Source organism: Sebastes umbrosus, chromosome 24 (genome assembly GCF_015220745.1).
Source record: "Sebastes umbrosus isolate fSebUmb1 chromosome 24, fSebUmb1.pri, whole genome shotgun sequence".
Classification (NCBI taxonomy): domain Eukaryota; kingdom Metazoa; phylum Chordata; class Actinopteri; order Perciformes; family Sebastidae; genus Sebastes; species Sebastes umbrosus.
Genome location: NC_051292.1, coordinates 13,947,775 through 13,970,486, shown reverse-complemented (window position 1 = coordinate 13,970,486; position 22,712 = coordinate 13,947,775). Strand labels below are relative to the sequence as shown.

General features: G+C 40.8%; 1 protein-coding gene across 5 annotated transcripts in view; it reads right to left on the bottom strand.

Moving 5' to 3' along the window:
• Nucleotides 1-22,712, bottom strand: part of LOC119483766 (diacylglycerol kinase zeta-like) — a 100,988-nt gene that overhangs the window by 33,271 nt on the left and 45,005 nt on the right. For 3 of the 5 annotated variants that reach the window (XM_037762213.1, XM_037762214.1, XM_037762211.1), the window contains 19 exons: nucleotides 22,598-22,666; nucleotides 22,419-22,490; nucleotides 22,191-22,307; nucleotides 21,420-21,491; nucleotides 21,077-21,175; nucleotides 20,101-20,183; nucleotides 19,931-19,991; nucleotides 19,112-19,225; nucleotides 18,696-18,833; nucleotides 17,530-17,608; nucleotides 17,385-17,440; nucleotides 17,136-17,198; nucleotides 16,138-16,211; nucleotides 15,684-15,795; nucleotides 15,147-15,233; nucleotides 14,907-15,019; nucleotides 14,625-14,725; nucleotides 10,747-10,826; nucleotides 10,327-10,371 (listed from right to left, as the gene is read on the bottom strand). In XM_037762213.1, the coding sequence (XP_037618141.1) occupies nucleotides 10,327-10,371; nucleotides 10,747-10,826; nucleotides 14,625-14,725; nucleotides 14,907-15,019; nucleotides 15,147-15,233; nucleotides 15,684-15,795; nucleotides 16,138-16,211; nucleotides 17,136-17,198; nucleotides 17,385-17,440; nucleotides 17,530-17,608; nucleotides 18,696-18,833; nucleotides 19,112-19,225; nucleotides 19,931-19,991; nucleotides 20,101-20,183; nucleotides 21,077-21,175; nucleotides 21,420-21,491; nucleotides 22,191-22,307; nucleotides 22,419-22,490; nucleotides 22,598-22,666 (1,635 nt within the window). The remainder of the gene's footprint in view (nucleotides 1-10,326; nucleotides 10,372-10,746; nucleotides 10,827-14,624; nucleotides 14,726-14,906; nucleotides 15,020-15,146; nucleotides 15,234-15,683; nucleotides 15,796-16,137; nucleotides 16,212-17,135; nucleotides 17,199-17,384; nucleotides 17,441-17,529; nucleotides 17,609-18,695; nucleotides 18,834-19,111; nucleotides 19,226-19,930; nucleotides 19,992-20,100; nucleotides 20,184-21,076; nucleotides 21,176-21,419; nucleotides 21,492-22,190; nucleotides 22,308-22,418; nucleotides 22,491-22,597; nucleotides 22,667-22,712) is intronic. The other 2 variants (XM_037762215.1, XM_037762212.1) reach the window with 1 other exon arrangement.

Here is a 22,712-nt window from a genome sequence, read left to right as displayed (position 1 = left end):
AAACTGTGAATTTCTCTTCCTCCATGAATTTGTTCTTCTCACTCCATTGATGTTTTCAACTTGAATCACATTTTACTCCGCTAACTCGGCCTGACGTTTCATTATTCCTCCGTTCGTCTGAGGCAATATGTTGTCTGCTGCATGCTCTGTTCTTTCTTTCTTTGTGTGCTGTGTAAAAACTTCTAGCTTCTAGCGTCCCAGCGCTGCAACTAATGATGTCTAATCCAACAGCTCTGCAGTAAACTCCATTCATGAAGCATCAGCATCGTGTTCACTTTCTGTTCAAACTGTTTTAAGAGAGGTGTTGATTCAATGTTTGGGTTATTTTGGAAGATGTAGGGAGAGGAGGGTGATTTCAGCCCGTTATTTATAGGCAACTATAGACAGATTTGGTCATGTGACCCATCCATTTTAAGCACATTTGGGTTAAAAAAACTGTTTTTTTGCAGCTCAAAGTGATTTTTTGCCTGAACATTTACAGACAAGTTAGTGCTTTAGGAAGTTGTAATATGAGGTTATACTGTTAGCATTACATTAGGTCTAAATGGGCGACCTTTTTTTTTTCAAGGTTTTTTTTTCAAGTCAATCTATTCCTAAACCTAACGAATTAGTTTTATTTTGAAAAGACTGGAGCGGAAATTGACACGGCGCCATGTGTCGCTGGACATTTTTAGGAAGTCGCACAAAAGACGCGTTGAGCGTCACGAAAAGAAAGGGAAATTCGTGTCTATGTACACGAATCAAACAGATTCAATTTCGGGACTATTTCACAAACTGCCGCGAGACTGTGTTGTACATGCATACAGTCTTTTTTCAAAATAAAATCCCAATGTAATTTACTTAGTTTTTTAGGTTTACTTATAAAACAAAACTACCAGGTTAGGTTTAGGGAAAGATTGTGTATTGTGCTAAAATGAATTTGTTAACTAGAGTTACTTAAATACGTAACAAAACTAAGGTAAAATAAGTCGACATTGGTTTCACACGGGGCACCAATATAGCGGTTTCCTGGGTGAAAGTCCTGTGTTTGTTTGACCCATCCAACCTCCCCTCCCACCCGCTGTATGTGGAATTTCTCGCTCTTTATACTACCTCAGTTGCTCTGAGCATCTAATAATGACACAGATGGGTTTACATTGGAGTTAGTTGAAAGCCCGGTGCGTTTGTTGGGAATGAGAACGGGTTGATTGAGGAGAGAATGGCTGAGTTTTGGTTCCCTATTAAACAAACTTGGGTCTTTATGATATGATCTATGATTCCAAATGTGATCACTTAATATGATACTCAGGACATTTTTTTTATGTCTGAAACAGTGTTAATTTTCTCAACAAAAGCTATGATGGAAAATATTCTTTGCCGACTTTTTTTTTTTCATGACGAAAACTACACTAAAACTAAATAAAAAAGAACATTTAATAACGAGTACTACAACCTTTTACATTTTTGTCAAATAATAACTAAACAAACAAATAAGAAGCAGCAACAAAACAGCTGAGACACGCTATGAACAACACCTGTAACCATGGTAACTGCAGCCTCAAAATGCTTAGAGGACACAAGAATCAAAAAAATGCATGACAAAAAGGAGACAGTTTCACAGACTAAAACTCTCATGTCATACAGTTGCCATTGACTGGAATAGTTTAAAGAAAAAACTGGTCACATACACAGGTAATTAATGCTATTTTTGGCAGCTTCAATACAAAACAACCGATTTCAGTTCAGCTCTGTGACTGAATGTAAAAAGTCGTCGTGACAGGAGGAAAACAAGCCAAAGCAAGTAAAGTTGTTTTCCTTTCAAACTGCGAAGCATTCATGCAGACTGTGACAGAAAGGCTGGCTGAAGTAAACACTCCTACTCTCCCTCTCTGCGTGTGTCTGTACTTATCTCATCCTGCTGTCGACTCCAGCAGCAGTCTCGAGCCGAGCAAAACGCCCGCAGGCTTTAACAGCGAACCTACAAACACGGAATCAAAAGCTCAACGCGTCTGACTGAACGACTTCTCTCTTCACCTTCGTTCTTCTCCTGTCTCTTCTCCGTTTCGCTCCTGGTTGTCTTCTCTCACATAAAGTTGCTGAGTTCTTCCTGTGTTTGGGTCAGATTTAGTAAGCCTTGAAGGCCCCCTTTCTGATTCATTCAGCGCCTACAGTTGTGTGTGTGTTGTTTATCAAACGGCAGCATCAGCCTGGAAGTGCAGTTTGCCTGTCGCTCCAGGATCAGTAGTGAGATGCGCCGCTTCTCTTCTCAACAACATCCATCTCAACGATGGAAGACATAAATATGTTACTTATATGTTATAAATGTGATATTAAAAATCAATGAATTGTGAATGAAACTAAATGCGTATAAGGAAAATCGATGGTCACGTCAACTACGTTACTCATGAGTTGGCCCTACTCTGGGTAACTTAGTTGACAGTAACATAGTAACATAGTTGACAATAATAAACTGAGATATTTATATATCATTTAAATGTGAAACTCAATTTTAAGAAATGTATAAATAAATAACAAATAGATAATGCTAACTTGGTTTTAAATTGTATTTCTGAGTTTAAGACACACTCAATTGAAAAATGGACATCGCAAAAACTATCAATTTAGGAACATCATCACAAATTCAAGCTAAATGACACGTAGTGGGCACTAAATGTGTGCCTTAATCTGTAAAATATGATATTTTTGAAGAGAATAGTAGTAGTAAAAAATATTATCATCAATAGATGTGAAATGTACCCCCAGTGTAAAGTCTGCTTTAAAGGTCCCATAATGTAAAAAAGTGAGATATTCAGGTCTTTTACGTTATAAAGCAGGTTTAACTTCTATATAAATACTGTTAAACTATCAAAATGCTCAATATACGGAGAAATACACACAGCTCGTATTCAGAAATTGTGCGTTTGAAACAAGCCGTTAGGATTTCTGTCCATTTGTGATGTCACAAATATACAATATTTAGACCATTACCACAGTTTTAAAAGTAAACATTCTAAATGTGTCCCACTTTATTTCCTGTTGCAGTGTACGTAAATAACATCAGCTGACAGGAAGTAAACATGGACCCAAGCTGTTGCCTAGCAACGCAATTCCATTGCAATTCCATTGCAATTCCATTGCAATTCCGTTGAAATGTGCTAAAACGGAGCGTTTCAGACAGAGGGTAAATACAGGTATATTCAGGCAGACAGTATGAGGAAAATAAAGTTTTTTTTAAACATTAAAGGATGTAAACATGTTCTAGTAGAAACACAAAATACAAGAATGAATCTGAAAATGAGCACGATATGGGACCTTTAAAAAAGAACATACAGCATTGTCCTGGTCACACAGTGAATGAAGGTGCTGGATATACACTGCAATAAGAGCAGCAACAGTTTGCCATATTCAGTCATTATCAGACAATTCTTTCTCTGCACTAGTGAGCATCAGCAGTCACCAGAGAACAGCAGATCAAACGGTGAAACGAGAGTTACATCATCCGGTTGCTATGCAACACAAAGTCTGACAACAACTCATGAGCTTGTCTTTTCAGTGTTAGCGATCTAACCTATATAAAACAAGATAGTGTTGTTAAAAATAACATTTACAGAGTTTGTGTTGCTCTGCTTGCTCCTGAAGAGGAAGATGAAAAAGCTCATTGTGAGATGAAGGATGTGGGTACGTGACATCCTCATCAGGAGAACACAGCACAGTGTCTCCTCTCATCTACAGTGAGACAGAAATACAGCAAGTTCAAGAGCTGCTTTCACATTCACTGCATTTACACTGAAGTACTGGGATTACCTCTGGGTTTAAGATGGTGTATGAAGTAGAAACTAGAAGCACCTTTTCCTTTTTCAGGTTGAGGAATTAAGATAAACAGTTAACAAAGCTCTGCTGATCACATGGCCATGTATAAAATAGTAAAAGACATGCAGATTCATTGTTGACTCTAAAGGTCCCGTAGGTGTGAATGTGAGCGTGAATGGTTGTCTGTCTCTATGTGTCAGCCCTGGGATGGTCTGGCGACCTGTCCAGGGTGTACCCCGCCTTCACCCAATGTCAGCTGGGATCTTGCCGGTACTATAACCCCAACATTACAGAAAATGACAACTAAATTCATCGACAGTTGAACAAGCACTCTGTGTGTTTAGGAAGCAAGGATGCACATGAACACCGTCACGCCGGCAGAGTTACAGCTTGTTTGACCTGATGTTTAACTGGACATCATGAAACATCACAACTTATTCTCATAAATTTCATAAATTCATTTTACTAGGGAGATTTTCGCAAAAAAACGACTGCCTGCCAAAAACCCACAGCGCTCGATATCAGACAGTCAGCTACAGCAGGAGTTGAATTTAGAATCAATTTAAAAGAAAAGTAGAATGGCACTCCCACTCAGAGAGCCCAGACGAACGGTGCATTCATGTGCTCCCTGGATGGTCCCATTTACAGAGTTGTGTTCTTACGACTTCTGAGCTTTAAGTTGTAATGCAGGAACCACATTGAAAGAAGTATTGTATTTTATTGCTTAAACAACACCTTAGTTGTTTTTGACTTGTTGTTCCGACTGGAGGGGGCATTCCTTGAATTTTCCCAGTCGGGAACTCATTTTTCCGATTATTCCGACACCACATGAATGCAGAACAAATGCCGTCTCGCAATGTTACTGAAAGGGAAACATAATGCATGTACAAAGAAAAAAACAAAAAACAGACCGAGCCGAAAATATAACCTCCTTGATGGAGGAAATGAACTGTATGTTGAGTCAACGCTGGCAGATGTGTTTTCTTGTTGGAAATGCGATCGTGAGTGACGGGTTGTTGTATGTGGTGTCCGGAAGAAAAACATGTTATTTCTCTGTAGGGTCCTTTCCATAATGTTGGCAGACACTTTTATTAAAAAAATCTGAGCCTGTCAGTCGTAAAAACAAGCACTTTATTGGACATAAAATGATGGTGCCAGGTTGCCTCAAGCTATTACAGTTCTCCCTCAATACTGGACCAATTTCAAAAGATGTTGTCCCCATTAGTCACTTCAAATAGGGTCCGAGTTACCCTTAAACACCAAGCTGATTAGCAGTGTTTCACAGTTTGTGTGTGCTTTACCTCTGACCAGGTGCTCTGTTGCACATGTAACCACACCCAACAGTGATGTCACGGTGTACTGAGAGTACACTTCTACATCATACACCATAAAGTACAAAGGAAATTAATATTCAATTAAGTTCAGCACCATCAAAACACGTAGTTTGCAGACGACTAACATCATGATTTTGCGTGTAAGAGTTCATCAGTGTTGAACTCTTTACTTCCCCTCCACAAGTGAACCCATTTCATTGAGGTGATTCTGTTGTCATTAAAGGGTAACTTCATAATTTTTCAACCTGGACCCTATTTTCTTATGTTTTTGTGTCATGTCTGCAATTTCTGAGGTCCAGTATTGAGTGAGAGTGACACTCACGGGCTGCGATGTAATCATATCGGGGCAATTTGGTGCCGACAATTTATTTAAATTAATTGGTCCAAAAGTTTGAACCATCCAAAAAAACATTTTTAACACTAGAAACAAACCATAGTTCAATTTGATCCAGACAAAGACCACCTCTTTTTGTCGGACCAAGGATGGGCTGTTTGGTTCGGAGGTCGGGGGGGAAGTTTCACCTGTAATTTTGGTTCAGATCACACTGAAAAGACCAAAAGTCCGGACCCATTGAGGTAGGTGTGTAGTTGAAACTTGTATTTGAATACAGGAGAAGTGATGGTGGTGGTGATTAGAGTGCTTAAATACAGCCTCACTATTATTGTGATTTCTGAAGAAGATATCTGGTCTTCTATAACAATGATTTGTATAAGTTACTTTAGGTTCCTTTGGTTGGTTAAGTGGTTTGAAGTCTGCTCCTATGAATGGAAAGGACTGCAGAGCTCCACGCTTTGTGAACACAATTCAGGTTGCAAAGGCTGTAAAAGCCCAGCAACCTCCACTGCACATGTCAGGGTGACAGAGCATGACAGTACGGCATCCTAGCAGCTAGACCCCCCCCCCACCCAACCCGACCTCAGAGAAGAAAGAAAGGAAAGAAACCGACAGTTTGTAGTGACGGAAGTCAAACTTCAGAGCTAGTTACGTAGTATATAAAGCAAAGAATGCATATTGCTAAGAAGTGAAAGTCAATTGTCGATCCATTGCGACGTCAGCATCCAGCAGCAGAGCTACGCTTCCGCTGTTTTGGAGTGAAAACGACTACCGGACGCCAGTAAAACGTCCACCTATAAAGTGCCGTTGTTGGTTTAGTGTCATACATACTAGTGTACACTCATAAGTTTAGTATTTACAAAGTAATTATTAGGAAATAGAGAAGTAACTATTTGAACAATGGGCTCAACAATTACTAGTTCAAGTCATACGTTCTGTGAGTAACATGAAGGAAATAGAGAAAGTGTATGTAATGTACATTACAGAGCTCATACTATGGAGCAGCTTTCCCCACACAGGGACCAATTAAAGACCTAAGGTCTACAGGCTATAGAATAAAATAATAAATAAAATAGCTTTTCATTGTGCAGTTGAAATTCTGGACATTGTTTTACTTGTTATTCTAAATTATGAATGAAAAGAGCAAAAGAAAGTCTCGGTAGTACAAGAGTGACGAGTCGAGATTCAATTTCAAGAGTAACAAGCTCTTTGAGTTTCTTCTATAACAGTTATAATTAGCTTTTCTGTCTGATCCTGTCTTCTGCCGACTGTGTGACGGAACAAAACTGAGAAAAGTGTTTATTGAATAATTGACTTATCATGAATACAACACTAAAAAGACTTTTCAAACAACTGTACTAAGAGTTGTCTTTGTCACTTGACTGTTTTTGTTCTCAGGCCTCTTCTGAGGAGATCGGGCCTCAAAGAGACTACCTAATTAACACCGCACTTCAATAAAGGATTATTTATTAATCCTTTCAAAATAAAAGCCTTACTTAAGCACTTCTTTTACCTGTTAACACACACACACAACAGAGTAAATCACATTAAAGGACACATTCAGCTTTACAACAGGTCACAATACATTAAGCTCACCAATAAAACAGAATATGGATACCATAAGCACATTGAAACACATATTAAAGGTCACACACACACATCTAAACACATTCACAATAGTCCATGCATCATGCTGTAACATGCTGAGACACATGTGGGGGAAACTAATCTCTGTATGTGTGTTTTTGTCTCCTACTACTGCACCTCAAGGTGTGTATGTTGGGTCCCTTTTTTGAGTCTTGTTATTTTTGAGGGTGTATTTGTTGATATAGGTATAGATTATTATCAGGGCTTGTCGACCAGGTTAGATGTGATTGAGAAGCAGTAGAAGACCAAAGAGACATGATTGTTCTGTTGGCTGGACCTTGACCAAATGCCTACGGTTGTATACCAGAAGGCAAGCTGGTTGAAACCAGTTCAACACCTTGTTCCTGACAAGATCATGACCTTGATTCTGCCGCTATTAGACGTGCCTCAATCTGATGGCTCAGCCTCTCTGCATCATACGACTGCCATGATGACCATCACAGACAGACATCAATAACCACACACAAACTACTTGGATTCCAGCTGAGGCCTGATCTCCTCCAACTGGACCGCCTGGGTGAAGCAGTTTGATGTTGAAAGACTTAAACAAGCCAATGACCCCACGGTTACATCACTGATGATGTGTCTTTGTGCATCACAAGATGACACTACGTTATCAGCCGAGTTGTTGTGCTGAAAACAGACGTGTTTCTGCGTCTCTCTCAGTGGAGACCCACTTTTCAAAACAATGACACCTTACTCTATGCCGCCTCATTAAAGGAATACTTCACCCACAAAATGATTATTATTCACCGCGTCACTTGGAACTTTTGGAAGGAAACTTTGTTTTTCTCGCATGCCTCCAATGTGAACGGAGAAATTAAACTATAGTAACCTGGTTATGGGTTATCCATACTCTGCCTCACAAGATGAGGAAAACACCAACGAGTGGTGGCACATGCTCTAGTCTTTGCAGTGCAATAGAGACACAATTCAAACAATTATTCACACACAACTAAAGATATTGATTTCTTCACAGTCGGTGTGTAATACAAGCTTTCACACAAATACAACCAAAAGGTTAAATGATTGACCGATGATCTGCCCCTCTTCTCAGAAGGTGTGTACGACTCCAGTAGTTAAGTTATTCCCCCTAAACTGACATTAATGACTGAACACGTGTGGAATCTGTAGTACAGCGAGTACACAAGACTTGGTTTTATATCTCCCAGCCACTGTCTGGACTGAGTTGGGCTGAATATAGCCCTGTTCAGACATGTCATCTGTAACATTGCTGGCTTCATTTATCTGTTGAAGTAATGGCCTTTTGGCCTCTCAAACACACAGTAGGTCTCCATTAGGAAGATGTTCCGTAATGACTGTTGGAACATGGAAGGACTGTAATAGATAGAGCTGCAATACTCATGTGTTATTTAGCATCTGACACACAAGACAAAGGTCCAAAGCCCCTTTTTATCTTCCTTACCACAGCGGCAGTAGGGCTGGAGAGCAGCGCCGGGTTAGAAATGAACAATATCATGAAAGAAGAGTATTCTCTCACATGATACATCAGTGGCAGATGTTAAAGCTTGTTTTGTAGTTACAGTAAATAACATCATCCAGGGCACACTCAGAGTTCATGTCCTCCGAGTGTGTTTTTCTGGGATTTTAGCACCTTTGGAGAAGTTTATATGATACAGAAACCGAGGTTGCATTGGTAACCAAACATTCTCTTTCAAACCTAGCTCTGTATCTCACTATGGGATATGTGGCCAACGGCCGATTTGCATGCTCCGAAGACCATATTATGATGAATCCACACGAGTGCACCAATGACGCAGGCGCTGTCGCTCACATCCAGGCGGTGGAACGTTTAAATGTGTTGGGGGGGGGTGGGGGGGGGGGGGGCTGCCCAGCTTGCAGCGGCAAAGATATCATTCACAAAAATGCCCCATGAGGTAGCCAAACCCCTGGTGGCATAAGCCATCCACGGGTTTAGTAAGTCAAATGAAAGCCTCTGCTACCCAGTGTGACAGACACTGGTGAGATAGAGGCTTTCCTCTATGCGAAGAGGACCAAGATACAAATAGCTGGTTACTCTTCCTAAATCCTTTAGTCCCGATGCGTAAAGTTCACACCGCACTAGTTCCACCATCGATGGCCTGCTGTACCAGTACAGGGCTATCAGAATTAAGCAAAGCCGCTGCGGCACCAGGAGCACTGCACGGCAAACGACGCCCCACCAAGCTGATATTCGGACTCTAAAATGAGTCATACGGCTCAAAATTCAGGTCAGAAACGGACTAATATCGTACAGCGTACGCCCAGCATTGCTGTTCACCTTAGTTCTCTCATGCAAAGTTTGTTTCCAACCTGTCAGATGCTCTCACTGTTTGTGTTTCTTGACCTGTCAGACTTATTTTTAAGTGATGTCACTGTGTAACCAGATCTCAGCTATTAACTTGCTAAGCAAAATGTTATTATTACCAATGAGAATGATGGTTCAGACAACAGAAATCAGTTATTCCTGAGTGGTAGAACATTATATCCTAGCTACTTTGATGATTTTAATGATGACATGAAAACGTTCGGATGTCTTTATTCTAAGTGGAGTTTGGAATGATGTTTTAAACATGGTTTTTATTTCTGTATCTGTGTTGTGTAATGTATTACTGACCACACGCTGTATTTTGTATCCCCTCGAGTACAGAATCTGCTCTGTTTATGTGTGTGGGTGTTTGTTTGTTTAGAATGGTGTAGAATTCGAAGCAGGATTTCATATCGGCGGAACATTTTCGAGCCGTCTTTAACTCGACTTCTCCGGCTGTCAATCACTCACACCGGCACCAGTGTCAGATATAACCTTTTCTACCAGAATCCACCTCTGGATTCAGACAGGAAGATTTACTCATGACGTTGATGGTTTGACTTAAAATACATTTTGCCTGAAAGAAGTGCAGCAATATTAGCAGAGTGAATCTTTCCCTCTGTGGTTGTTGCCTCTTTATGTGCTGCCTAAGGCCAATCAGCCTGTGTTGGAGCAAAGCCATGTGCAGTGGGATCTTGCATGTGGCAGTGAGACAACATCAGAAAGATCTTGGGAAATAAAGTCTTACATTTGTTAAATCATATAGCCACGGGGTGACCATGGAGTTTGCTAGTTGTAGTGTAAATGTCCGATTTTTCTAATAAAATGGTGAAGGGTTGGTAGCTGTTAGTTTCCCGTGTGCCTCTGAGCCAAACAAAAAAACACACTACAAACTCCAGCATCCAATCACCAACCTGCTGTGCCAAGCATCTGAAGGAGGGATGGACAGAACAGAAGTCCTAGAGAGGAAGATGGGAGCATAGAAGGAATAGAGAGGAGAGTGGTATATAGGCTTGACAACTCATTCGGAGCGAGCTGAGCCCTCGGCCCACAGTACCAGCCGTACGCTACACTATATATGGATGTCATAATGCAACCTGACAGACACTTTTCTTGACTGAAACACAATATTGGTTTCAGAAAGTTTCTGCATATCTGTTTTTATGTGAAAGACAAAACTTTAGAGCATAAAAATGAGACTCGGCAGTATATTTTTGGCATCATTTTGGCAAAAATTCCATAATAACCTTTCAGCATATTATAATTCAAGTGTTCTGAGAGAAAACTAGACTTCCGTACACCCCCCCAACCCCCCGTCCCTCTGTCCTCCTTACCTCCTGCAAACGCTGGATGTGTTCTCTGCAGGTTTCTAAGTCGCTGTCACCAGAAACCACGATCAGTCCCAGAGGAATGGCTGGAGATACAGAGGAACAAGACAATTATCCAACAGCACTTTGATATCTACTTACATTGGTTCTCAACTCCAGCCCTCTGGACCCTGCAAGTGCTGCTATTTTAATTCTGGTCATCTAGCATGGACGGGTGTAGACCAGGGACTCCACATGAGTCTAATTAAAGATACTGTATGGTAGAATGGACAACCAGAACTGGGAACCACCAACTTGTCAACTTTAAACTGGCTACGTTGAGTGTTTCAGGTTACAAAAACACAGCTGCATTAGTTTTTGAGATCAGAGAATATATGCTGTAATATTTACTGAGGGCATCCTCTTTGTGACAGAAAGAAAAAACAGCTTATAGGGAAGGTCAGAACCAGAGCTGTTTAAAGTCCTTTAGTGCAAATTACAAGTCAAGGGGGATTTAAAGTTTTGTGTTGAGGGGTTATGGTGGAGCATTCGGAGCCACATGTCAGGGCGACGGCCGCTACAGAGACATCACTTGGAGACGGCAAGAACTGGGACTGGTCAGTACGGGTTGATTGTGTCTTTGAAGGCAGTGGATTGCTAATAAATAATGAATATGAAGCAGAATAAGCTCAGTGAAGGTCCTGACACACCAAGTCGACAGTCGGCCGTCGGACAGACCTTCAGACTTCAAAAATAGAGAGGATTTCTAAACCAAAGCGGCGGGTCTGGGGGTCCTCCGTCGGGAGTTTCAGAGACTTTGTGTCCTGCATAACTTTTAAAGAATGAAAATAACAAACTAATAAGTACACTGCAGCAGCCTTTTATATTAAATAGGCCTACTTTTAAGGAATAATTCACCCCTCTGGTGTGAACTTGTGTGACTCATCCCTTTTTATTTATTTCTGCTCCTGCTTGAGTATTTCTTTCTCTTAGTTCTCTCCATTCCTCTCTCCGTCTCTCACTCACTGAAGGTCCTTTCAGACAAAACGTGACAACGCAACCACTGAGCTCTGAAACTCATTATTTCTAACAGTTAGCGCCGCGCCATGGTGGCTTTTCGCTGCATCGAGCAAAGCCCAACTTTGGGTGCTACACGCTGTGATGTGCAGCAAGCGTAACTCAAACCGCGTTGTGTCGTGAGCCTCTCTTCCACCGGGAAAAGACATTTAGTGTAGCTGTATTGTCTCACGGGTGCAAACAGTCTGGTTTGTACACGCTGTACAGTACCAGGAACAGTTTGGGGAAATTAAAAGGACAAAAAGGTGTGAAAATAATGATTTAAATGAGGGCTATTTAAGTGTTCGTACAGGGAAGTTGATTTACCTAAAAAAAATGATTATCCTTTGAGCAGCTCTGACATCCGAGGCCACAGACTCAATGGCGTTTTCAGTCCAAAATGGCGGCAGCGCTACTGCAGCGCTGTCTAACGGCTGTTAAAAAAGCACCGGAGTTTCATTTCTTTGTTTCTATACTCTTTGTCTTCATCACATCCGATCATTCCAACACACGGATGTTCTCACAACCACATGAACATCTGGAATGAAGCTAAGTGAGTGAGTGAGAGTGGTGTGGAAATGGTCGGCAAACGTCGCTTTGTTTCATGTAACTACTGCTTGTATAGCCGCCGTCCTCTGTCTTCCGGTTTCCCTTTTTGAATGACGAATACAGACTACCGCCGCGTGCTGGCGTGGAGAGTTATTTCCTCTCACGCAGGAGCAGAGCGTGCGCGCTAACTGGCCGTCGGCTGTAGACTTGTCGGCCAAGACAAAGGCGACTTGAGGAGACGCAACAGTCGGCCGCTAGTTCTTTGATGTCGGCTTGATGTGTGTGGGCCGTAACGCACTTCTAACAAAGACATTGGCATCGGTGTCTTTTATTTCCTTAAATGAGCCGGACCGAGCTGGCTCGTCATCAGTAAGCGTACACCGGTTGTTGAGACAATAAAGAGCGCTCCCCGAGGCAACGCGGGCACCGCCGCCCGCTGCTGCAACACAACACTGCTGCTGGCTGAACATCACACGGCTCGTTGGTGCTGGGAGAGCTGTCAGGAGCTCCTGAACCCACACACACACACACACACACACACACCTCTCATTGATACTAAATGTCTCAGTGTGGAAGACAAAGACTGCAGTGGGAGCGAGCAGTAGTAACTTCACCAACAGAAACCCTGTCCGATTCTGACACATTCTAGAAAAGGGTGTTCGATTTTGCTAATTCACCAAACATTCCTCAGAGATGACGGACAGGAACACACCAACCACTGCTTTCATTTCACTGACTCCCTTTGAGCACGGTCCTTTCTGTAACTGACCTTTTCAAGTGACACACAAGTAGCGACTAATTGGTGGTTGTGTACGGCGACGGTGCGCGCATCCTGTTGCGTGCAGCTCACATAAATACAAGCAATATTTTTGTAATCAGAGAACCAAAAGTGGAAAATCATGGCTGAACAATTACCACAGATATTCTACAATTAGTTGAACAGCAGGGAATTAATCACCAACAGTTCTTATAAGTGATTAATTAGGTCATATTCCAAAGAACAATGCCTCTGGTTCCAGCTCGTCAAATGTGAGGATGAACGTTGGGTTTTGAACAGTTTTTGTCTTTTTTATTATTTCTGATTTACGGCTAGAACAACTTGACACTCAGTGCTGAGCTGCATCTCAAATTAATCTCCAGGTTCCCAGCTTTCAGATAATGTACACCACCTCTATGTGGAATCTACTGCTGATCTGCTATCTCCCCCTAAAGACCCCCTTCATCCCATTTAAAAAGACAAAAAATTGGGGCTGTGAAAAAGAGGAGGGGGGGAGTGGAAAAGGTTAAACAATCTCTCTTCTCGATCTATGTTCGGGACTGAATGCAGAGCCACAGTGAGAGAAATGACATTGAGATGATATAACCGCTGTGCCTCGGGGTAGGAAGCATATTTTTACCATCTCCCAAAGTGTGACACATCCAAAAGTTAGAGCAGTGATTGATTTGCATAATGAGAAACTATTCAAAACTTCAGACAGCGAGAACAAAGGATGGAAATGACGGAAAATCATCTAAACCAATAGAAATGTGGGGATTGAATTAAAACAATGGGAATTAAATGTATAGGTGTTTCCATGAAGCATTAGGCTCCAGTCCCAGGACGTATGAATGATATGCAAAACACATAAACAAAATGTCTACATTTACACCAATATAAATAGTATTATAATATAGTAAAAGGTAACAGCGCCACCCTGTGTCCAAACTCTGAACTAACAACTGCATGTGCGCAGTCAGCTGAGTGTAATTGTTCCTAATGACAGAGAAGCTCCTGAAACATCACTGTTTGTGTGTTTGTGTGTGCAAATCAAAGACATCTTCCGCGTGAGCGCAGACACACGCAGAACAGTGAAGAGACGGAGGATAAATGATGACAAAATGATGCTGTTGACCTTCACATGACTGCTCCACCTTCTAATCACCGAGCACTTTTTATTCCCACTTCAGCCTGAAGATGCTGCTGTCGTTCGGGGCGCGTCGACCTGCAGCTTCTTGACCCCCCCTGTTCAGCTCTTCACGCTGACAAGAAGCTAGTTGAACATGTGCTCTGATATAAGCTATGAATACGTCCACTGATGAGCTCACTGCACAGTAGGGACGCACCGATACTGGACGGGAAACGGGGCCGATACTGACTCAAATATCTGTATCGGTAATAATGGGGCCGATCTATTCAATTCAATTCTATGTTTATCTACTATATACATTATATACTGGAAGATTTTTTTGCCAAGTTGTTGGTGTATGATTTACTGCATACATGAATGCAAGTGTGTGTGTGTTGGTGTGTGTGTCCTTACATGCTTGCCGTAGTTTGTCCTTGTCATAGTGCAGAGCCTCGTAGTCGGTCATACTGATCCTGCTGACTCTGATCCTCAGCCTCTCTGGGACCGGCTGCTGACTGAATAACACAAACAGGACCAGAACACTTATTACATACATACATCAGTCTGGAGGTCTACACTGGTGGAAAATCAAGGTCACACATCATAATGCTATTTTCCCTAAGAGGCCACAGGGTTGGAAGGACTTGCTGTCTTTAGTGGGCTGAGGTTGTGTAAGCCTGTGTGAGTGTGACGTACTCATTGAGGTGTGGCAGCGAGGTCCGTCGTTTGGTTTTCTGAACCAGGTTCGCCTGGTTCCTGAGGCTGATTTGGATGACAGAGGGAGCCAGTCTGCACGGTTCACCATCCACCTATTAAGAATTAAAAAAATCGATCACAAACTGCTTCAGTGGATGTATTTAGTCATCGTCGGTGTAACTGGGCATATTGTATAAATATGAAGCGGCTTGCTGGAGTTCAGTGACGCAGTATATGTACCTGTACTGGAAGAGGTTTAGTAGTGGTGAGGGTGACTTCTCTGCACTGGTTCAACCTCTCGCCATGACCTCCGACCTGGAGAGTAGCCTACACACACACAAACATATTTCACTTTACAATTGGTCAATACTCCAGCTATGACTTAATGAAGTACTGTGCTTTTCCACCATTTCCCTCGTGGCATGAGATCCTCCGACAGATTGATCATTATGGCTTTTAGCTGTAATATTTTTTTCAGCCTATTTGTTTTGAGGAGTCTTTGAAGGTTCTGGAAATACAGCTGAATTAGGAGTGTGTGTTGTTGAAAATGATGCTGAGCTCTGTGACGCTAATGAGAACACATGTGAGGAATGAACTGGGGCGACTGACTATGTTAATTAGTGTACATATTATCAAAAATAATACTAATACTAATCATCACAAGTGATAATATTATTATATTTATTTGATATTTATTTTAATTAAGACAGTCTCGGCTGGCAGCTGGTCTTCCTTTCCATGGTTACCATGACTACCGGGATACAGTGAGCTACATACCAGTGAAGTCATAGTGAATCCAATGACCTCGATGTATCCGTCATCATGGCGTTGAGGTTCAAAGTCGTGATGATCACTGGGGTTCCCCCACGGTGTGGTGCCTGCACAGTATCTGAAGAGCACAACACACACACACACATGAAATTTGTGTCTATTTACACAAATCAATACATTCAATTTCGTGACTACTTCATAAACTGCTGTGCGACTGGGCTGAAGTACCCTCTAATATCGCAAATCAAATTGCAATTGCAATATCAGTCAAAGTAATTTGATTTATTTTCTAAATCGTGCAGCTCTACTCCAGAATATCTGGATATCTATCACAGCTACGATGAAGGGTGAGTGTTGTGTAATACAGGACAACAAAGTTGCAGTACAAGTACAATGGTGTATTAGTAGTAGACATGGTAAAAGGTAGGATCAGTAACTATAGTAGTGGTAGTAGTATCACCTGGGGATGTTGAGGAAGACCAGACACTGCAGTTTCATGTCCTGAACCTTCGATGTTATGTCTGTCCCGTCACACTGGAGAGAGAGAGAGAGAGAGAGAGAGAGAGAGAGAGAGAGAGAGAGAGAGAGAGAGAGACTTGACTTTTAACCTCCTTTATTAAAACATGAACAGTAAACCTGGTCACACAGTAGGATTGTCTCTGAGCCAATTTGCCAGAGTCTCAAAATGCACACAAAGAAGTGCTATTGATCCTCAAATCATTCAGATCCCTTTCTTAGGTAGCAGTGTCAGGACTGCAGGAAGTCACAGGGCATATAGGTGGTCGCATAGGGCGGCACCTTCTTTCTTAAAATAAAATATTTAAAAATGCCCGTGGGTGTAAGAAATACACTTTTCACCCCTGCATCTCAACAATATCAGGAACCAATTGTTTATTTATATTATAATAAATACAGTTATTTATGAAAATAGAAATTCAGGGGCTCCAAATCCAAAGAAAAAACGTATAAAGAAAAGAATACAGAAATAAACACATGCATATAAAAATAAATGTAAAATAAATAAAACAAAAAATACATTAAAAAATAAATAAATAAATGCAAATAAATGCAAAAATACATAAATACATAAAAAATAAATACATTAAAATATGAATAAAAATAAATACAGAAATAAATAGAAGGGAAAATTAAACCGAAGAGTAATTAAATAAGGGAATTAATACAAAGAATTCCGTCTAGGGCACCAAAAGGACTAGAGCCGGCTCTGGCTTTGGCAACTCAGATTTATTGATTAGTCAGACCAATAAAGAAAAATGTAAAATGAAAAATTGAAATTGACAGAGAGACAGATAGAGTGAGAGAGAGACGGAGGCCAAGACAGACAGATCGAGAGAGAGAGAGAGAGAGAGACAGAGACAGACGGACAGAGCGAGAGACAGAGATGGAGTGAGTGTGTTTTTATACAAATGATGGACTGCTTGATGGACAGCTACTCACCACCACTTTGATATGCTTCGACAGGTCTTTGGAGCTTCCCATCAGGAAATCTGAGAATGCTGTCTGTATGAGAGACACACACAGACAGACGCACAGACAGACAGACACACAGGTAAGCAGGATTGTCTCAGACGAGTGCACCATGACACCTACAGTAGGATGGAGCTATCTTCCACTGCCTCCTGTCTGTGACAGAGTTAGCATTAAAAAACATTCACACAGTGATGTTTAACATAGAGATGCACTCACCCCAGCATAGAACATCTTATTCCTAAAACGACTGTTAAACTTCTCTGGGTTGGCCTCTGAAACAGTGACAGACAAAGAGGAAATCAATCAAGATTTCATATACAGTATATGTAGAAATGAAATGGACAGAGCGGAGAGATTGTACCTCTGGACTCGTGGAACTCAAGAGTCACATGGGCATCAAATCCAAGACTGAAGTAATTGTTGAAAACATCTAGAGGAAGCTGAGAGAGAACACACAAATATCAAAACACAAACAGTCACATTTGGGTTAAAATATGTCCAATCTACTCACTGACACAGACCGGTCACCTCTCAACCAACTGCTGTAGACAGCGTGAGAGAGTAAATTAACAAAAATGAATTAATAAATGAATAAACTAATTATTTGATAAATAAATAAATATGTCATTAAATGTAGCAGAAATAATATAAAAAATAATTGTAGCCATTAATTAATTGATAAAATGTGACATAAATTGATATTTCTGTTTTAATTTGCTTCTTTATTTATTTACTCTTCTGTTTAATTTTCCCTTTTATTTATTTATTTTTATTAATGTTTAAACATTTTTTTATTCATTTTTGCATTTATTTTTAATTTATTCATTTTTTTTGCTTTTTTTTTTACACTCCACCTCATTTGCAACATAAAGAAATATAAAAGGAAATGTGTAAAGAAATGTATAAATACAAGAATACAGAATTAAATACATGCATTTAAAAATAAATTTAAAAAAAAATACATGCAAAAATAAATAAATAAATATAAATAAATGCAAAAATAAATGAATAAATACAAAATAATTGCAAAGATAAATAAATAATTTAAAAATGAATAAAAATTAATAAATAAATAAATAAAATGGAAAATTAAACTGATGAGAAAATAAATAACGGAATGAATATAAAGATAAATAAATAAAGAAGCAAATTAAAAGAGAAATATCAATTTATGTTACATTTTATCAATTAATTAATGGCTGCATTTATTTCTAATATTATTTTTGCTACATTTAATTTCATATTTATTTATTGAGTCATTTATTTATTAATTTATTTTTTATTTTGGCAGGTTCCATCCTCCATAGGATCAACCCCAACCCTTCTTTCAGCTTAGAAGTTCTCTCAGTAAAAGTTACTCTCAGCAGCTTTGTGAATAGCTCTTAGGAGGAAACTTTTTGCTAAAAAACAGCTTTTTATTTAATTTCTAATATTTCTTTTAACCGTTTAACCGATAGCATTAATCAGTAAAAATGTTTAATGTCGGTTAAACGGATAATTACCAACACCCCTAGTATGTGCACTGACCTTATCAGCTTGCTGTTCGTCCAGTTCAGCCCCTGCGATGGGGTTTGGTTCAACCTGTAGATTCCATCTGTCTAGCTGGACAACAGCTCCGTCCTCAACATGGGACAGGATCTTAGACAGAGGTTCATCTGTATAGCCCTGGAATACATGCAGTTACATAAAACATATATGCATAAATATATGTGTATGAATATAAAAACAGCATTTTGACTTTGAAGTCACGAAATCACTGCAGAAAAAAAAGTGCTGAAACAGATAAAATCCCTCTAGAAAACTAAAACAATGCAGAAGCGTCAATACAGTATATGAGGGCTCACTGAATGTTGAATTAGAGCCAGCAGTAATTGGACTTTACTCATATAGTTTAGTTGTGTGTGTGTGTGTGTGTGTGTGTGTGTGTGTGTGTTTGTACCCACCCCTCCCCAGTTGAGGGTCCTGGCGAGATCATTTCCTGTCCCAAGTGGTAACACGGCAACGGGAGGTTGAGGATTTAATGCCAGTTCATCAAGACAAGACAGGATCCAGCCCACCTGGTTCCACAAACATGTAGTTACAGAGACAATAGGGTCTTTATGGGGAGATAGCACGTCAACAGTAGATGTCACATAGAAGTGGTATACAACATCTGAAAGCTGGAAACCTGAAGATTAATTTATCAATAACTAATAAATACCGTCACTCTATTTTTAAAACTGAGCCTGCTACAACCTCTGAAAGACTGAATAGCGGCCTTTAAGAGACCTTCCAATAAGTATTCATGTTTTAAATGTGAGATTCTCTTAACCATCCACAGTGCATACATGGTTTATTGGTTCTTTCTTATTGTTTTAGTTATGTTTTTAAAGTTTTTAATCAATGTTTCATTGTATTTCTTGGTTTACTACAGTGGTTCCCAAACTTTTTCATATCAAGGACCCCTAAACCGGCACAAATTATACCGTGGGCCCCCATTTGATAAGATTTTGTCCCAGGGTCCCCATTCTGATTTGGTTTGATTGGATTTTTGCTTTTAGATGTTTTATTACAGAAAGTCTATGACCAAAATAGTCATACATTCTGTTATCCTGCTACTTATGGATGGAATTATAGTGAAAATAAAGGATTCCCCATTTGCTGGGGACCCCCTGAAGGTCCCCGGACCTGTGCAGTGTGAAAATACAAAGGTGAATATTAAGTGTTATACTGTACAAATACATCGTGTGTGTGTGTCTGTGTGTGTGTGTGTTACTACTCACAGTGCCGTCTCCTCCACAAGCCAGGATCCTCAGGTTATGGACTTTACGATACAGCTCCAGGCTAAAAGGTTGACACTGGTTAATGGTCATTTCAGCCAAACCAATGTGACATCACCACCAGATGTTCACTGATGTTAGTGCGTGTGTGTGAAAGAGAGAGAGACACCTACCCCTCCTTTGGTCCTCCATGGCTCAGGTCAAATACCTGTCTGGGGTTCAGGTACCACATGAAGGACTGCAGGATCTTGTTGCCCTGTCAGACAGAGAAACCAATACTAGAGAGTAACTAAAGAGTCTACTTACAGTACAACAGCAGGCACTGACACATTGATATGTAAGACTCAAGTCCTGTCAAGTTGAGAGGCGGATCAAGGTCCAAGTCCTAAACGTTGGCTTTTAAGTCCTAATCAAGTGGTTGTGTGTTCTACATTAAATTAGTGTATTAGAAGATAATAAAAGTGATGCATTACAGCCAATATATCCATTATTACAACCGCATACAGCTAGCAGGAAGCTGGCAGAACCCGATAAGTCATATGAGTGTGCATGGCGGTGCAGTCCCGTGGGTCTGATGCACGCTCATTATGCCGAGGATAATAACTCTGGATTCAGCTGTTAGTTCATTTTACAACTTTTAGGACATCAGGATTTAAATGAGGGATTTTTAAGTGTTCCTACTGGGAAGTTGATTTATGTCCTCTGATTTACAGGCGTCTCTTTATACCGCAGCACCATCTAGCGACGATTGTCAAAACAGCAGTCGAGTTTCGTCTTTTTGCTTCTTTGGTATCACCTTAAAAACACCCAGATATTAGACTGAATGGGGTAAAGCTGCTTTCAGTGTTTCAGCAATCCTAAATGAAGTCACTGTTGTCAAAGTATACATCCAATTTCAACTGCTTTTTGATTTGACAAGCTGAGTCTGAAATCGTTTGTCTTGAGTCTGACCAGAGTATAGTCATGTGACCTCTCTGATTTCGAGTCACTGACTGACTAACGGGCTTCCAGACTTGCGGGCTGGTTCAGTGACACCATAACTGCTTAGCTAATAGCTTGACTGAACTGGATGACACATTGACTGGTTCACTGACCCATCTGCTGAATGACTACAGTAGTTTACCCACTGGCTGGGTTGCTCATGAGTACCTGGTTTCCTCCACTCTTGGGGTTGACAAACACCAGCAGCGGTTTCATCAGAGGCGAAGGGATGGGTCGGATTAAAAACGGCTTCCACTGTCGTCCATCCTGTCAGAGGGGAAGATGATCTGCTCAGATCCTCTATGGCAGAGGCTGTCTAACCTGTCTATCTAAACACTGAATCCATATTTGCCTTTCAGTGGTTATCTGAACATGTTCTTTGACAAAAACGAGCACAAATTTACCACAAATCATAAAAAAATATCCTTAAGAGAGTTTCACAAAGAACCAAACCCACTGTAAGGAGAATTTAAAACATGTCTTGTTGTGTAGGATGTAGTGCAGGACTGACCTCTGCTCCTTTCTTGCTGCTTTTCCTCTTGAATGATGTCCTCTTCTTCTTCTTACTCGACTTCATAGATGACTGTTAGAGACACAAACGGAGACGGCAGCTGGAGATCACTGCAGGTTGATTTCACGGAGAGTAGAGAGGACAAACCGTTCTCATTCCCAGGATCGTGAAATACAGACGCTTTTTCAACGCCGTCGGCGTTAGATACCGACGCACAAGGCACCCTTTATAGCATCGGTATGAGACGCATCATTAACTACAATGTAAACCCATCTGCGTCTTACATCTGCTTTCATCCAGGAGACAAAGTGCCAGTATGTGACGAGTTGGGATGAGAACGCTGAAGATGTGATGCAGCTGGTTCTCATAATGAAGGCGAAGCAACAAGCCCGTTACCGGACTGTCATGGTGTCGCTCTACTGCTGGACCTGGACACACTCCGCTCAGTATTAAATCACCGACCTGACCAGTACTCTAATTTCAACGCTTAAAACAGCTAGAAATGAGACACTGAAGCCTCTTTCCAGCACATTTGAGGAGACTGAGTCCACCACTGATGCCTACACCCTGAGGCTAGGAGATATGGATACAGCGCTGTCTGACCAGGTTGTAGCCTTGGGGGATGTTTGCTTTTGTCTGTTGTCAGACGACACACAGCTCAAGGTGAGGCGGGTGATGTTGTATATGCGTGAGGGGACAGAAGGAGGGAAAAGGAGATGATTCTACTGTTTATGTAATTATATAAAAAATAAAAAAAGACAGCAGTGTTACCTGATTGCGTCGGACTCGAATTATCCATGTGGGGGGGACTATAAGGGCAGCGTGAGCTCCTATTGGACAAGCCTCCTCAATTTGCTGCAGCATGAAGCAGGACACCTTGTTGTGGTACTAGAGAGGGACATATAGAAATATAAAACATTTATTCATTGAGGTCTGTAGAGCAGAAAGAATGTAATCAAAAGAAAAAGATGTTTGTGGTAGTTCAGTTGAAATGCTCACAGCCTGTTTGCACCAGGAGCAGCTGATGGCCACAATCTCTTTACTGTGGAAAGCAAACTTCTGCTGGAAGCCCTGCACAGAAAAAAACAGGAAGAAAACTTAGTTTGTGCCTCACTGCGACTAAAAAATGAAATTAAACCAACAGTTTAAATTCAAGGAAAACCTGAATGACCACTCACCTTCAGACACTGTTTACATTTGCCTTCTTGCCGTCTCCGATGCACCCAGTGATGACGCACCACGATGGGCTGAACACACACAAACACACACAAACGACACAAATCCTCATTTTAC